The sequence below is a fragment of the Myotis daubentonii genome, chromosome 1 (genome assembly GCF_963259705.1).
Source record: "Myotis daubentonii chromosome 1, mMyoDau2.1, whole genome shotgun sequence".
In the NCBI taxonomy this organism is placed as follows: Eukaryota; Metazoa; Chordata; class Mammalia; order Chiroptera; family Vespertilionidae; genus Myotis; species Myotis daubentonii.
In genome coordinates, this window is record NC_081840.1 from 17,234,389 (window position 1) to 17,248,359 (window position 13,971).

A 13,971-nucleotide genomic window follows, 5' to 3' on the forward strand; every position below is an offset into this window, starting at 1 on the left:
CTAAGATTACTAAAATTGCAAAAACGTCTTCCTTTTTAACAAATACTTTCTTTTTAATATTTAAGTATTTGATTAAAGGGTAGGTAGGAATTACAAAAAATCATCTTATGGTCACCTTGTAAAATTTACTTATATAGAAATTCCACAAATTAAACATCAGTATATAATTGGAGGACATGAAGGTATTTTTTTAATCTTCTAGTATGTTGATTATTGAAAAGATTATGAAATATTTTTCTTTTAGGGTGTTCTTTGAGGTTTCATTTCTTTAGTTGTGTTTCATGGTAATATAGGGGATTCTGGCAGTCTTTTAAAGACATAAAATGTTGGAACTTAAGGATATGTCAGAGGTAAGCTTCCTCATTTTCTACATGAGAAAAAAAATGTAAGTGGTTAAATAAGTCAACAATTTTAAAGGGAAGGGACAACAGTCCTAAATTGTGAGTGCTTATTAACAGAGTGCCAAAATACATGAAGCAAAAACTGATAGAACTCTAAGGAAAAATAAATAAATTCATAATTATAGTTGGAGATTTCAATATTCTTCTTTCACTCACTGATAAAACAATAGGCAGAAAATTAGTAAAGATTATAGAAGACTTGAACAACACTATCAACCAACAGACCTAACTGACATTTACACAATACTCCACCCAGCAACAGCTGACTACACATACTTAAGTGCACATCAGACATTCTCCAAAACAGACTATGTTTTGGGTGATAAAACAAGTCTCAATAAATTGAAAATGATTGAAATTATACAAAGTCTGTTGTCTAACCACAATGGAATGGAACTAGAAATCAATAACAGAAAGATATCTGGAAAATCTTCAAATATTTAGAAACCAAATAACATATTTCTAAATAACCCATGGCAGAACTCAAAAGAAAAATTAGAAAAAATTATATGAAAATAAAAGTATAGTTTATTAAAATTTGTGAGAGTCAGATAAACAGTGCTCAGAGGTAAATTTATCACATTAAATGTGTATATTATAAAAAAAGAAAAGTCTCAAATAGGTAATCCAAATTTCCACCTTAAGAAGCTAGAAAATGAAGACAAATCAAATGTAAATTAAGTAAAAAGAAGAAAATAATAAAGAGCAGAGATCAATGAAATTATCAAAACAGGAAAAGAAGTGAAATAAAAACCAGGATTTTTGAAAAAGCAATAAAATTTAAAAACCTCTATCCAGATTGATTAGGAAAAAAAGAGAGAAGATAAAGTTTTCAATATTAGAGATGAAAGGCTATTACTAGAATTTCTATAGACATTAAAAGAATACTTAGGAAATACATAGGAACAACTCTGCCAATAAATTTGATAACTTAGATTAAATAGATACAAATAAACAGCCTAAAAATATGTCACCCGGTAATTCTACTCCCAGAACACTATGCTAAATTAATACATTTAAAATGTGGACAAAGCTTTATATACCAATATGTTTATCAAGTGGTTATTTATAATAGAAGGAAGCTGAAATCACCTTAAATTTCCAACAATAGGTTAGTAAAATAAACAATGATTAACCATAATGATAATGATGACAGAGAAAATTCTCATATATAATATTAAATGAAAAAGTAGAGAAAAAAATTGTCAACAAATGGTGATCTCAATTATAAAGATATTTACAAATGAGAACTGGAAAAAATTTACCCTTACATTGGCTACTAGGTTTATTTTTAACTTGCTGGATTATTTATTTTCCTCATTTTCTTCTATATTTTCCAAGTGTTCTAAATATGAAATATCAGTGTCCTATTTTAACTGTCATATGCCACAAAACTGGTTTTATAATTTAAAATAGAAAGTATTCTATTTCTGTGAACAGAAAAGATATAATCTGTGCTTTGAATCCAGTTGATTTTGCTTTAGAAATTTAAGTCCATGCCTTTTGGGAAGAATGAGCAGGGCTTGAATATCTTTGTGTGCCTCAGCCTTCCTCTGGTAGGCACGCTGCGAGGCTGTCTTTGCACCGTCTGTTTCATTCAGCCCCAACCTGAATCTCCACTTCATTCCTCTCACTGTCTTTTTTCAGTCCAGGTGTCTGTGTTTCCTTAAGTTTTCCTTTCTCTTATTGGCTCACAGTCATTAAAGCGTCTTTTACCAGGAAACCATTTCTTACGCTTTTCTCTTTCATGCCTCATATAAACACCATGACTGACTGGAGATTTCTAGCATTGCTTGAGAACTAACTCTCCTTTCTGTTTGTGCATCTTCCAGCTCCTCCCAGGCCTTTAGTACTTCACATCCGACTGTAAGAGCCAGGTCCATTGCCCGGCCTCTAGCCGCCCGCTGTCAGCTCATTCTACAGTAGCTGTTGAAATACATTTGGACACAATGTATGTCCTTTCCTTTCCAAAAGTCCTGTAGTGAATGACTTCCAGTTTCTTATGAAATCCCTGTAACTAGTCAAAACTATAAATCATTTGATTGAAAACCTAAGGGCCTTCATCTTAAATAGACCTGAACTCCCTTTTGGTACATGAAGGCTAATGTACTTGAACCATCTGAGGATTATGTCCATCGTTATATCTTCGAGTAAATGGGCCTTTTACAAATGTAAATGAACATGTTCTTTGTGGCTTTCATTTTCATTTGCGAAGTACTTATGTGATAAAGATATAAAATATAAACTTGGCACTTGGTATAGAGAATAACAACTAATTCATCGGATTGCCATGTTACATGAGGCTCTGCTGTTTGTGGTAGTATGTTTTGAGGAATCTGGGGCCCCTAACCCGCAGTTGTCTCATCTAGAATCTTTGGCAATATCCTTGATCCCTTCCTCCCTTCCTCTCCCTTGGCCCCACAGTTATCCTCAGCTACAGTCTTTTAGCTGGTTTCCTCAGACCAAAACCTGTGCCACTCCAATCTGTTCTTCCTAAAGAGATCTGAGTAATCTTTGTGAAATATAAATGAAGGCATGCCATTCCTCTCCTGAAAACCCTGGACCGACTTTCTGATTTATGTAAGAAAAACCTCCCAAATCCAAACCCCACCTCTCGATCTCATTGTAACCCCTTTTCAGCTTTAGTGTTCCTAAGCCATGGGGCCTTCCTTCAGTTCTTCAGAAACAACAAACTCTCAGCTCAACATCTTCACACGTGTCTGGAACATCATTCCCTGACCTCTATCTTCTGCTCCCCTTACCTCCAACTCTCCCACCACCCACCCAAAAGTTTTCATCTAGCTGATTTATTGATTTATACTCAGCTTTCAAAAATTTCTTTAAATATCACTGCCCAGAGGAGGTTTCAAATCTAAATTTATTCTTATTATTATTTCCTATTCTTCTTCTTATAACACTTATAGTTTTTCATTTTATTGTTATTTATTTAGATTATTTGTTTAATGCCTTTTTCTTCTGCAAGCTAGAAAATTGCATGACCACATACCTCATTTTGTTCATTACTTGACCAGCACATAATAGGTGTTCATTATTGTTGAATGAATGAGTGAAAGAAAGAAAAAAATGAATTGTGTAAATAATTTTAAAAAAGAGAAAAAATTTGCAACTTTACTATCACAGAAAAGTAGGAAAGCATCTATTTTAAGTCTAATTAGTAAAATTATTTGAGTTATCATTCCCATTTTTAGTGAAGGTTTGGGGGAAAGGACACATTTATATATTCCATGAGAGAGGGACCTCTTCTGTGTTCATTTTTATTTAGGTATTAAATATTTATTGAATGAGTAAGAGGTTTAATATAATCATTATGGAAAGGAGTCTAGCTCAATGTATTTAAAGCATCAAATTGTTTTTATTGACCCAGATTTCCACCTAAGAATTTGTCATAAGGAATATCACAAATATGGAAAAGGTTATATATTTAAAGATGTTTCCACCGTGTTATTTATAGGAGGAAAAATTTGGAAGCCACCTAAATGCCCAGTAAAGCATGCTGTACTAGCTAAGTATAGTGTATCCACTAGATAGTATCTGAGTAACCTACATGCTAAAGGTTAGGATAATAGGATGACTTCAGAAATGTTTACAGTATGAAGGCAAATAAATGATCAGTTTTATAACACTGTTTACAAATCCTACCCACAGGGAAAAAAGACTGGAAAGAAATATGTCATGCTGTGAATGACTCAGGTCATTTCCTTCTCTCTCTTTTTTTTTTTGTACACGCACAGGTTTTATTTTTTACAATGGTTATAATTATATGTATAACGTAGCTTGTATATTGAGGCTCAGTTTCACCTTTAGAACTTTTAAATGAATCCCTATTCTTGTATTTTGTAACCAGTGAACTGAAATGCTGTGCTGTCTTATCTAGGATGACCGAACCTTCGCCGAAAGTGCCCATGCTCATGGGCTAGACCACTCATCTTCTTGGCAGGACCACAGTCGCTTTCTGTCTGCTCCACGGTTTTCACACTCGGCCTGTAAGTAAGAAGTCCGGTACTGCTTTTAAATTGGATTTAAGAAAATGCAACTCATGGGAAGATTAAAATGTAAGGCCAATACATGATAATAATATTCATGTTATGTGTTTGAAAAAATTTTCATTACGAATCATACAAATAATGCCCCTTGAGTACACTTACAATATCATCCAATTTACTACAAATATATATGGGATCCCCCTTTTATAGACCTTACCCTTATCAGAAAAACTTAAAATAAATCATCCAAGGTAATAATTTTAATTAAGCAAATTTTGTATGTGTGGAGATCATTGGTAACTGTGGATGAATGGGTAAAGGAAGTTAGTGGGTATTACAATACAATTCAAATCACCAAAGAGTGGAAAATCTTTGCATAGAACTATTCAGAAAAATATAATCTTTTGCAAAGAATAAGGTTATTAATGTGATTACAGGCTAGATTTCATTCTGTGAATACACTGTAAATGTTGATAGTAGATCATCCACACCAACAAGGTGTAGGGTCTCTTAAATCAGGATACCATCTCCCACCACCCACCCCTCCCCTTCTTCAAGTTTCAGCTTATATGTAATGTCCTTAAAGAAGCCTTCAGAAGTTACAGTTTTCAGTACGGTTTCTGTTATGAGTGCCCACAATGCATTCCAATTTTTCTTTAAAACCCTTCTCAGAATAATTATGAAGTTATTTGTTGTTTGAGTGACTTATTTTTTTTTATTGATTCCTCTGTTAACTGAAGATTGAACGCATGATGATAGGTATGATGTGTGTTCTGTTCATCACTGTTTCTTCAGCATCCTGCATAGTAATGGGCACATAGTGAATACTCAATTAATATTAAATAAATGAGTATAGGAATTTTTTTAAGTCTACTTTTATCCAAACCACTAGGACTCAAATGTTATTTAATTAATTCTTATTTAAATAATCATTTAGCTCTTCAGTTTACCATAGGCATAGAGTTTGTACATAAAATCTTGAAAACCCTCTTATTTTAAAAAATCTAGGTTACTATAAAATAAAATACCAAAATAAACCACAAGGAAGTAGGTCAAATCCAAAAGTGATAATTCTCATTTTTGCTGATTTATATTTATGGATTCATTGAATAAATATTTTTTAGTTTCTGATAATGTTTTGGTTTTCATTGTATCATGATGATTTTTTTCCAAGAGCTAAGCATTTTCTCTTCCTTGTCTTAACCATTTACCAAGTGACTTTATATATCTGCATAAATCCTCTGCTATTCTAATATGGCAGCCACTCTTTAATATAGATTGTTATCTCAAGTTGGTTATAATACCTTAGGATCTGATATACATAGGTCAAATTTCTTATTTTTCATATTAAGAAATGGAAAAATTTCCCCAGGGCTGTGTGATATATATGAACATGTGAAGCAGGGGGTCCCTCGGGGGTGAGGACGACGGAGCCCCAACGCGCTAGGGCGTCTGCATGCACGACTCCGGAGACCAGTTTCAGTGACGCAGATCCGTTTTATTGTGGAACTACAGGGGTATATATAGCATGAGGGGACCAATCAGAGGGAGACACGTTGCTACAGGTGACCAATGGCTGAAAGGCTGGGGTACTGTGCACGTGGCTCTAGGAGTTCGTTCAGGCGGGCATTGCTACTTCCTGGTGTGCCGAGGAAGCATGCCATGGTGGAGTGTGCTCACACCATTGCATCAGCCGCAGCACTGAGACATACTTCCCGAGCTCTACGTACAAACATGGAAGAAAAGGGTGGGCAAAACACCATCAAACATTCCATCCCATCCATCAAGGCATTCACATGCTTGGCCTGGAGATAAACAGCACCGTGACCAAGTCATTGCTCCACGGCCGTTTAATTCTGCCATTGTGACCTTCATAAGGCGCCCCAAAAAGGCACCTAGAAGGAAGTGGTTAGAAGACATTAGGGGGAGGAAAGCATCACAACTTTTAGAATTTTTTTTTAATATTATGACAGGCAGTGAGAGAAACTGTTTTTAGCTTTCTGCTCAGTAGCATTTCATGACCAGCTGTGGTCATTTCTCTAAGATATATTATAATCCTCATAGGCAGCCATTTGTTTCCATATAAATTATCTCACTTACATGGAACTACAGTTAAATAAGAGTAGGAAGAAAATATCACTGAGAACATAATTAGTGTTAAAAATGTGTATTATTGCCTATACTGTAAAATCTGACTGAAAATTTACCTTCAAAAGTAAACCTCTTGTCCTAGTTGTTGTGGTTCAGTTTATTGGGCGTCATCCTGTGCACCAAAAGGTTGCCAGTTCAGTTCTCATTCAGGGCACATGCCTGGGTTTCCAGCATGATCCCCAGTTGGGGGTGTGCAGGAGACAACCAATAAATGTTTCTCTCTAACATCGATGTCTCTCTCTCTCTCTCTCTCTCTCTCTCTCTCTCTCTCTCTCCCCCCTTCCTCTCTCTATAAAAGGCAATAAAAATCTTTTGCAAAATGTAGTAAACTTCTTTATTAATTTAATTAATTGGTAAATGATGTAAGTATTTTATTAAAACACTAGAGGCCCGATGCACAAAAATTCGTGCAAGAATAGGCCTTCCTTCCCCCAGCTGCTGGCACCGGCTTCCCTCCAGCACCTGGGACCCAGGCTGGCTTCCCTCGGGCCACCTGCAGGCACCCAGGACCTGGGCTGGCTTCCCTCAGGCCACCCGCTGGTATCCGGGACCGGCTGGCTTCCCTCCACCCCGGCTTCATCAGGAAGGACGACCGGAATGATGTCTGGAAGACATCCAGTTTAATTAGCATATTACCCTTTTATTATTATAGATAGCCTATGTTTTACTCTTATTTTTGACAAATTTATTTTATGATTTTTCTCACATATCTACCTAAATATTTTGAAGGATACTTTAGAAGGTTTCTTCAAAGGTACCTTATTGTTAAACATTTTATGTTATTGAATTAAACTTATTCCTAGAAATCACATTTATTCTTATTTGATTTTCTAATGAAGCTTGAGGTTTATATGTTTTTTCATATGTGGTATCTTAGAAGTAGATTAGGATCACCCTGAATACTTCATTTTTGTAGCACAAACTATTTCATCTTATTCATAGAAATTGTTCTGTCATTTTTCTTTAACCTCCATTTAAATTTCTAAAATTACAAAGGAGAGATGTCAACACCAACAAAAAAAAACAGCACCTACTGTAAATTCATAATCCAAGGAATGAAGCTGTCTTTAAAAGTATTAATGCCCTCAGATATGAGAGGAAATATTATATCCATTAAAAACAGGAGCAAGATGCAAAGAAAAAGGAACACAGGATAAAGTTCTCAGAAATTTAAAATATGTTAAATTAGAAAGGTGAAAAATGAAGTTGAGAAAAATCACAAAGAGTAGGAGGAAAAAAATATGGCACAATAGGAAGGAAAAGATAAGATATTTATAAATTCAGTTCAAGAGGGAGAATACCTGATTAGCGAGAGTGTTGGGATGAGAGAACAAGGAAAACAGAAGAAAGGCCGGAAGTGGGGGGTTAAAAAGGCCCACCCACAGGGACCTGGTGCACTGCGGTCATCCTGAGGCTCCCCTCACCCTCTTTCTATGTTGATGCCCGTGGGCCTCAGATCCCGGGCCTTTCTCTGCTCATTTCAAAAAGGGAGGTGAATGTTTTGCTTTTGTCTTTCTGAAAATGGATTTCTTCCCCCTCATTCTGGTGAAACTTTGGCTGGCTATAAAATTTTATGTTGAAAACCACTCCTTCTGAAGTCATTGCGTAATTATCTTCCAAAATCCAGTGTTGCTGTTGAAAACTTTATGTCTTTACTGTTTTGACTCCTACTCCTTAGAAGTGATCTTTTCCATCACCACTAACTCCCCATGCAGCACCAGGAACTTTTAGGACCTTTAACCCCACCAGGTTTCATGATGATAAGCCTCCCTGTGGGCTTGCCTTACTCCCTTTACAAGCTACTTGCTGGGTGAGCCCTTTTAATCTGGACACTCATGTTCTTCAGTTCTTTCATATTTGCTTCACTTGAGAACCTTAGAAAAAAACTACTCATAGAAATATGGCAAATCTTATTGAATTATTAGAAACAATTACAGGTGGTCATAGAGAAAGAGCAAATAAAAATAAAAACATGGGTCAATTACTAATTCCAGAGGGAAAAGAATGAGCAAGAAAAGAAGCATTTCCATAGCATACCTATTAGGTTGTGTGAGCCATATTTACATAGTCGTAGTATAATATAAATACTCACTATTGACATAACTCGAAGTTCAGATGTAACTATATAGGAAGGATGAGATGAAGAGAAGTGGATGGGTGTGGATAAATCTAAAAATGATAAATAAAAAAATAGCCATATAAGCTTCTTGTATTTACAAGAATTGAAGTAAATACAGAAAATAAAGCTAAAAGAGTTGATTATGGTTGACCCTTGGGATCAGGATTGTGGGATTGGGAGGGATGGGGCAAGAGACTGCAGTCTTTGTATGTAGCCTTTTGGTGCTCTTTGATATGTGTATGTGTGCTTAGTCTAAAAAGGAATCTCATACTAGCAAGTGTTTGATTACCTTCTGAATGAACCATGAAGGCTAGAGGTTGGAGTTTAGAGCAGTTGAGACCAGTGTGGGGACATGAGGAGTAAATAACAGGAGCTGAATGGACATGAGTTTATGAGCCCACAGAACAGGCTCCTTCCTCCTCGAGTTGGGATTTGTACTGGATGGGGCCCTTCTGTCTATGCTGTAGATGCTAAGGCACTCATTCTGCTGACTTAGGTGCCCTGTCAAACTGTGACCAAACTACAGCAAAGAATCACTGACCGTGGAAAAAACAAAGGAAGTGGGAAAATACTGCATAATTTGTGGTCTCTGAAATGATCCAGCATTAATGAAAGTTTGTTTTCAGTAGTAATTTATGTCAGCTTTGTATAGTTCAGGTCAATTCAAGAAAAGGTAGATTCCTTCTGCCAGGAAGAAGGGGAGAAATGTATAAATTGTAAGTTTATATTACCATTGGAAATGGGAACACAGAAATCCATTCTTTAGAGCCATGATTACGACCAAATTTATCCTGGCTGGCTGGAAGTTATGGCCGAGATTCAGGACACTCTTTTAGAAGACTTGGATTCCATTACCTTCAGCTGTAGACAGTGGGGGCTTAGTAAGTAAGAGAGACTCATAATGCAAGCTTTTGAAACTGTCATTTTTACTTTTTATAAGTAGTGACTGACCACTAGTCTCCATGTATAGCTCCTTTTAGGCTAAAGGGACACACTCCAGGACTGGCCTACAGTCCTGAGGCCAGAACCAGACCAGATGTGAGTGAGGCTGGAGTCATGTGATGACTTCTCGAGTCTCCAGTCCTTTGAGACTAAATGCTTGATATTTGTGGAGTTGGTATCTCTGAATTAAGTTTTAAAAATATATGGGGATTGCAAATTTTCTTGTAATTCTAAAATGGTTTTAAATAATATTTATTTAAATAAATGCATGATCCCAAAAGGAAAGAACTGATTTTTCATAGGAAAAATGTTATCTGAGGATTATTATAGGTGTTGGGAATGAACCATGCATATTAATTTGACTTGATAGTCTTAGGAAAGCAAACCAGTGAAAGTTGCTAAAAAAAGGACCCTATTTTATTTACTTACCTCGGTTTATGTTGCTCTAAAAGGGAAAGAAAAGTTAAGTATTCTCAATTTACGTTAGAACATGCCTGTAGTGAGAGTTTAAGTCCCTCGGGTGAAACAATGTTTCTGCTACCAGAATAGCACACACTTTTCACTTCTGCTCTGAGTGTCAGGATCCACCCACCTAACTCTGAATAGACACTTCCTATGTGGTCCTCCACTTTACACATAAAATGCCAAGGATTTATGGCCATAAAAATATTGCAGTACTGACAGGTAGAAAAATGTTTTTTGGTTTTGAAAGGGTTTTTTTTATTTCATGAAAGCACCAGCCTTTCTGTTTCTCCATTTTTATAGGTTCATTTTACATGATAAGGAGTGTGTGTATGTGTGTGTGTGTGCGTGTGTGTGTGTGTCTATCTTTTCACTGACCATTAGGTGCCAAATATTTTCTGATTAGTGCAATTTGACAAGGTACTCTCTTCAGTGGTTCTCAACCTTGGCTGCACATTAGAATCACCTGGGAATCTTTAAAATCCTGATTTCTGGGCCTCATCCTCTGGAAATTCTGTTTCTTCGTTATGGGGTGGGGCCACAACATTAGTAACAAAGAAACAGAATTTCCGGAGGATGAGGCCCAGAAATCAGGATTTTAAAAAGATTCCCAGGTGATTCTAATGTGCAGCCAGAGGTTGAGAACCACTGCTCTAGATGCTTTCTAGAAAGCAACTGGAAAATCCCTAATTGGCTATCTCTTAAAAATTCCTTAAGTACATTCAGTTATTCAAGCAACATTTGCTAAGAGGCTGTGCAGGAGGTTCTGGGGGACACAATAGTGAACAAGACAGGAGAGGTCACCTCATCTCATGGAGGAATAGGTAGTAAACAAGTAAACAATTTGAAATAGTGATTGTGGTTTAAAGGTGAAATGATGGAAGGCACCTGGAACAGGGCTGCTCCCTTAAATGAGTGATCAGCAGATATTTTTCTGAGGAGGTTACAACTGAGCTGAAACTTGAATGGTAAGAAGAAGCCACTGAATTTAAATTGAGTGGAAAGTTTTCCTTTGAGAGGGAGCAATAAAAGTGCAAAGTACCCAGAGAAGAAAGGGACATGGTCTTCTGGAGAGATGGAACACTGAATGAGTGAATGAATCAGTGAGAGTGAGGAATGGAGAGACACACAGAGAGAGAGAGAGAGAGAGAGAGAGAGAGAGAGAGAGAGAGAGAGAGAGAGAGAGAGAGAGAGAGAGAGAGAGAGAGAGAGAGAGAGAGATGAGGTCCCCAGGGAGCTAAAGGAAGATGTTTGGATTTTATTCCAAGTTCACTGGGAGGCCATTGGTGGTGGTGATGATGGTGATGGTGGTGGTGTGTGAGTGTGTGCATGTGGTGGGGGGTTATGCAGGAGAATGACCTACTCTGATTTACCTCTTAAATAATAACTCTGGTTGTGGCCTGGCCAGATGGCCCAGTTGGGTGGAGCATCATCTCATACACTAAAATGTCATGGATTCAGTCCCTGGTTGGGGCTTGTATGGGAGGTAACTATCGATGTTTCTCTCTCTCTCTCTCTCTCTCTCTCTCTCTCTCTCTCTCTCTCTCTCTCTTTTTCCTCTGTCTCCCCCAAATCAATAAAAACATACCCTCAGGTGAGAATTTTTTTAAAAAAGGTAGCTCTGGTTGTGGTATGGAGAAAGGGGCAAGAAGAAAACAGGAAAAGAGGGAATGGTAACTTGGGCTGGTGTGATGATAACAGAAATACAGTGGGGCCTTGACTTATGAGTTCCAAGACCGAGCTCGTTAAGGAGCTCGTTAACTCAAATTACTCTGTCAACTCAATGCAAAAAATCAGCCGAGAGACAGCTGGTATCTCAAAAAACTCATTAGTCGGGACATTCGTAAGTCAAGGCCCCACCGTAGTGTCAAGTAGAACTTGGAGGCATAACCATCAGAACTCAGTCTTAAATTGGATGGTGCAAGAGGCAGGACAAAGGAAGTAAGGAACCAAGGTCTGAGAAACTAAGTGATTGAGTGTTTCATTTTTGAAGGTGGAGAAGAGAAAAGGATGGGCAGGCATCTGAGATTTGAAATCAGGCAGGAAGATTTCACATAGTTGGATATAGGTGGCTGGAATTCACAGGAGATGTTAAGAGGTAGTAACACACACACACACACACACACACACAGAATACGTTAAATTCTAACTCTAGTCTCAATTTCCTTTGGTGAAACAAACAATATTCTGCATAAAGGAGGCCCTTAAGATTTCTCACTCCAAAATTCTGTGTACTTTACATCATTATATACTGGCCACACACACATCTTCCACTCTCAGATACTTCATATTCCCCTCTCCCAAATTAAATCACATGGATGTTTTTTGAAAATATAGTAAACTGGCTAAATTTATTCCTACATTGAAGGTCTGTTAGGCCATGTAAAGTTGACAGAAAACTAGGTGAAATATGATTATTTACAATGTTTTGGTCCAGGGATTATGTTCACTTAGGTTGATTTTTCTCTTTTCTTTTACCTTGCCAGCATTTACCAAAAGAACTTTTGCTCCCGATTCAACTTCAACCAAGGATGATGCCACAGGTTTACCAATGGATGGAACAAGTCCACAATCCAAAAAGCAGGAATATGAAAGCAAAAACAGCAAAATGTAATTAGTTGCTTTCCATGAGTGTTTTATAAACAATAGCATATCTACCCTTGCTACAATTGGCCTACATTCTCTAGCAGACATAGCTGAAGTCTATACTCTTCAGCATTGCCAAACACCGACTACAGTTGGTCCTTGTGAATGATATACGTTAAAGCACTCCAAACACTGTCAGCTCATGAATACTTACAACTAACTTATTAGCAACTTATACCAGCAGAAAAAGTGATATTGTTCACTTTGCATTTTTCTTTTTCAGGTGCCGCCAGTCTCATTTTTACAACCAAAATTTGAGTTTATAATTGAGGTCTTTCAACAATGACTAGCTAAAATGGAGGAAAATGAGTTCCCCTGGAGGCAGAAGTTGCCAGCACTTCAAATTCAGGGAGCATTTATATACAACTGATTTTTTTTTAAAATGCTTTCTCCCTAATAAATTATCATGTGTTATAACATGTCATGGAGATATGCAAATATAATAGTAGTTCACTTTATAAATGCTCAGGATTGTTAAATTAATCAACTCAGCAGTCTGTTGCTATATACAGTACATTAACATTATTTCCAATTATTCCTATTAAATAGCAATAAAGAATTTACAATGCTATCTGAATTGCAGAGCCCTGTAAAGAATTCAATGCACAATTTATTTATTTGTCTTTTGTGGCCAAATATCCCACTGTGATCACTTCAGTTATATCCTGGACCATCTTTGGTTTACTCTGACCAAAATCACAGTACCAAACTCCTGTGTCCATGAGATTTTCTCTGCAGGAGCTCTCATATAACTTGATACTATCTACTTTCAGCCTCTCAGCTTTTCCCACATCAATCTGTTTTTAAGAACTTGTCTTCTTTACATGCTGATCTACCAGTGGAGAAAGATTTCTATTAAATGCTAAATAATGGTGAACATTGGGTCATGGTGGGAAAATCCTGCACAGAGACAAGAACAATAAAGCAATACCTTCCTAATGTGCATCACATCTTTTTTTTTGTTAGATTTCCCATCTATACTAATAAAAGGATAATATGCTAATTAAACCAGATAACCAGATGTCTTCTGGGCGTCATTCTGGAGGTCCATCCTGACAAAGCTGGGGGTGTGGCCGGCCTGCAAACTGCCCATGGCCCCTCACCCAGGCCGGCCCTGCCCCCCAGCAGGGACCCCCACCCTAATCAGGGTTGTGGCCAGCCTGCAAACTGCCCACGGCCATTCACCCAGGCTGGGCCCACCCCAGTGGTGACCCCCACCCTGATCCAGGGCCCCCTTCAGGGCAGG

The 13,971-nt window shown here is 37.3% G+C and overlaps 1 protein-coding gene across 8 annotated transcripts in view; it reads left to right on the top strand.

The window, feature by feature from the left end:
• Positions 1-13,673, top strand: part of CEP128 (centrosomal protein 128) — a 343,429-nt gene extending 329,756 nt beyond the window's left edge. For all 8 annotated transcript variants that reach the window (XM_059688963.1, XM_059688957.1, XM_059688982.1 and 5 more), the window contains 3 exons: positions 4,297-4,405; positions 12,566-12,689; positions 12,949-13,673. In XM_059688963.1, coding sequence (XP_059544946.1) covers positions 4,297-4,405; positions 12,566-12,689; positions 12,949-12,991 — 276 coding nt within the window. In that variant the 3' untranslated portion in view covers positions 12,992-13,673. The remainder of the gene's footprint in view (positions 1-4,296; positions 4,406-12,565; positions 12,690-12,948) is intronic.
• Positions 13,674-13,971: the final 298 nt, after the last annotated feature.